This window comes from Acartia tonsa, chromosome 5 (assembly GCF_053477335.1).
Source record: "Acartia tonsa isolate MP-2025a chromosome 5, ASM5347733v1, whole genome shotgun sequence".
NCBI classification, from domain to species: domain Eukaryota; kingdom Metazoa; phylum Arthropoda; class Copepoda; order Calanoida; family Acartiidae; genus Acartia; species Acartia tonsa.
Genome location: NC_137264.1, coordinates 39,293,192 through 39,297,009, shown reverse-complemented (window position 1 = coordinate 39,297,009; position 3,818 = coordinate 39,293,192). Strand labels below are relative to the sequence as shown.

Genomic DNA, 3,818 nt, shown 5'->3' with positions numbered 1-3,818 from the left:
AATTCTACAATAAAAATAACCATTAAACAAGGACAATTATGTCTAATAGTTGTTAAGATAACAAAACTGTTACATCCACAAAACATATATCTTAGTAACAAATCTTTGTCAAAAAAAAAGATAAACATGGGCACTTTGTTGGGCACTTTGTACAAGAAAAATATGTAAACATCATATAACTACAATAACCTCATTGAAAACATTAGAATAATTTAATTGCTGACATGAAAATTATGTTTATAAGATCTAACATATTTATTTATTGATCAAACTTTTTGACTTTCCTTATTTTCAATTATTATATTATTCCGAATCCTTATATAGAAAAATTTAGAAAGACGACTTTTATGGAATAAAACTATTTAGCGGCATTTGCGCATTTTGACGTCGCCTTAATTTGTAAATTGTACGCAAAGCTTTGAACAGATTGTACGATTTTAACACAGTAAGAAATTATAAAACGCAATTAATTCATACATAACTAATAAACTAAAACCTTCTATGGACCAATTTTAATTTCCCTCAAAATTGTAAAACGATTGGTTCAGCCGTTTTCGGGATTTTAAAATTGAGGCCGGACATAATTAAACGTACATTACACTGAGACAAACAATCCTGTTATTTCATAATAAAAATCTAAGTTCTTATTACAGTAAGTTGTACGACGGGCACATATATTAGCTTTTAATATTTTGAAATAATTGTAATTTACAATATATTTAGTTCTAGACGCCTTTAAAAATGTAAATTACACTTTTGGGCAGCCTGCTGCTTTTGGGTGATAAATTTCAAACTAGCTACTTTTATACATTTATATTTCTAGTGTTACCGGGGAGGAAGAGTAGTGTACACTGTATGGTGCCTAAAGTCTTTTGAATTCGTTTTCTCAATAGTTAGCTTTAAAACTGTGGGTACTTAACTTACTTAAGATCTCTGTAATTTACAGATATATATTTAGCTGCCTAAAATTATAAATGATCGATACTTTGTAAATTAATTTTAAACTTTTTTCATCTCTTATATAGTGTTAATTAGATGTTATAAGATCTCATCTATATACAATAAAATATTTTTTTTTATTTCAGAATTAAATTTATATTTAAGTAATTATTCTCATAGAATTGAGTTCCAATGTTGTTAACCTGAGTTTCAGACTTACAGCACAAAAAGGTGAGTTGAAAATGGGTAACATGAAATATGATACAGATCTGGTAAAAAACCGTTTCTAATTTTTTTTATACATTTATAGGTTTCAAGAAGGCCTAATTGTATCAAATTAGTACTGTAGACCGTGTAAATACCATAATTTTTTGCCTTTTGTTGATACTTATATTCATATTCAAAACAATAAACATTCTAAAAAGTAAACACAATATGCAGCGTTGCGGAGCCGTTTGATTTTGGTGCGGCTCCGGCTCTGCGGATTCGTATCTGGAAATACGGCTCTGGCTCAAACCTAAAATCAAGAAAAACTCGACAAATATTTTTTCCCCATAAAAAAAAATATTTTTATTTTTGACTTTTGAAGGTTTAAAAGTTCAATTTTTGATAAAAGTGGACTTGAAAAACTTAAAAAGGGCATTTGCACATGACAAAACAGAGTTACCAAATTATAATTTATAAAAAATCTCTTTATTTATCTAGTCCGGAGCCGGAGCCGTTTTTTAACGAAAATTACGGCTCCAGCAAAATATGGCGGCTTCGGCTCCAAAACACTGATTTTGAAGGTTTTATAAGTTAATTTTTTATAAATATTGACTTGAAAAACTTAAAAGGGGCATTTGCACACGACAGAACAGAGTCACCAATTATAATTAATATAAAAAATCTCTTATTTTAGTTAACCCGGAGCCGGAGCCGTTTTTTAAAAAAAATAACGACTCCAGCTAAATATGGCGGTTCTGGCTCCACAACGCTGACAATATGACATAAAATATCCAAAAGAATTATTGTTGTAGAAGACTATATAACTATCAATTAGCTTGGATGTTTAGATTGCAATAGATACTGGGTATTAATATTTTAGTATTAAACATCAGACTTGCTTTTTAAGACACAAGGATCGTCAATTTAATAACAGCTAGCTGACATCTGCAGAGTCTATAAAATCTATTTAGAATTATTCGTCGATCACTTGATTGATTATTTTTTATTGATAGTAATATAATGTTTATTGTAGGTAAAATAGGCTGTGTTTTCACGATGAAGGGATTTATCACTATAGGTATGTTTATTATCATTTGCTATTAAGCAGGGGTGTATATTTTTCAACCTAGTTGAATTTCTTTCCCCCTATCCCTCTCTTTTAATTTCAATTTGTATAGTTGAAATATGGTAGGTATATTTCCTTAATTTTAATTTTCTACACCAATTTTTTTCAATTTTGTTAATTCTTTTACATTTATAATTTTGCTTAGGTATTCAGTTCTGACACTCTACTAGTGTTGATGTTCGTTTGTCTTTATGTTTAAGATCTTTGCTTTTATGGATGTTGTCATTCTTGATAAAAAACATTCAAAGTAAAGTTAAATATTGAATTTATTTCCATTTTAGCGTTTATCAAACGTCTTTATTTTTGTTCTAATTTTAGTTACATTTTCTTTGTTGACCAAGTATGTTACCACAATGGAAAGCCTGGGAGAAAGTGGGGCCTGCAGGCAGGATTATCTGACTATCAGAGATACTTGTACTGTTTCTCAGATGCAAAGGGTAAGAAACAAGTATGCTATGTGCAGGGATCTTATGGGATAAGACAATGGGCGATAAATATACCTAGATCCTCATTGATAATAATAAAATTACTCCTATTGTATATGAAAAGATTGAACACTATTAGTTTTAAACATTGAGTAACAGTATAATTTACATTAATGAAGGTAATACTAAATCACTTTAGAAATCAAGACACTAAAATAGTACAAATTTCAACTTTTAGGCGGAATGCGTTGTTGAATACTTTGCCTTTACAAAATCGCAACAATCTGGCCAGAGTTTAGCAGGATCTTAAGGGACATACGGACGGACCAACTTCTTTCCATTTTGCCCCAGAAAGTCATACCTACATTACATTTTTTGTAGGGTAAACCCGAAGATTTTTGGTCTGTGTTAGCATGTTTACAGAACCCTCCTGGTGATACTCAATTATCAAAGGTAAAACAATCCTTATGATAATGTCTGTTTGTACCAAAGGATCACGCTAACCGCTAAACCGGTGTGGTTCTCCTTTACAGGGTAGCTTCTCATAGGTCCCGGAAAGGTTTGTGACTAATATGGGGGAGGGTACCACCACCCTCCCAAGAGAAATCACCCGTAGATTTGTTTTATGGGCGTAGCAATAGATAAAGTAACTTTGATATTTTTGTAATGTAACAGTAATTCCCTCTCTAAGGCTATGTCTAGTCCATCTGGGCCACCTGTCGTTTACTGAAAATCATCACGTAAAACAAAAGATTACCATATTTCTCCATTAGATTTAACCCTTAAGAAACTGGCTAGCTATTCAATCAAAACATAAAAAATTCTTAAAGGCTTTTTTGTTGAATTTCTTCTTTTGGATTTTGGATTCCTTTCTTTTCTCTAGATATAAATGCACACTATATACTGACAGGCCATGACCCTTTTAAAATATCTTTCAGGGATGCGTAGCCGTTTGATTTTGTTGCGGCTCCGCGGAGCCGCCTCTAAGAATAACGGCTATGGACTCTGGCTCCTACCTAAAATTAAGCAAAACTATATTAAGTTTTTAAGAGTTTATTTTTTTGAGAAAAATGGACTTGTACACTTTGAAGGGTTTCCAAATTATAAAATTTAAACATTAA

The 3,818-nt window shown here is 31.2% G+C and overlaps 1 protein-coding gene across 7 annotated transcripts in view; it reads left to right on the top strand.

The window, feature by feature from the left end:
- The first annotated feature begins 1,074 nt into the window (after positions 1 to 1,074).
- Positions 1,075 to 3,818, top strand: part of Glg1 (Golgi apparatus protein 1) — a 39,985-nt gene continuing 37,241 nt past the window's right edge. For all 7 annotated transcript variants that reach the window (XR_013879867.1, XR_013879866.1, XR_013879865.1 and 4 more), the window contains exons 1-4: positions 1,075 to 1,170; positions 2,180 to 2,224; positions 2,591 to 2,709; positions 3,079 to 3,150. Coding sequence is in view for 1 of the 7 variants with exons in the window: in XM_080161621.1 (XP_080017747.1) it covers positions 2,203 to 2,224; positions 2,591 to 2,709; positions 3,079 to 3,150 (213 nt within the window). In the remaining 6 variants the exon portion in view is untranslated. The remainder of the gene's footprint in view (positions 1,171 to 2,179; positions 2,225 to 2,590; positions 2,710 to 3,078; positions 3,151 to 3,818) is intronic.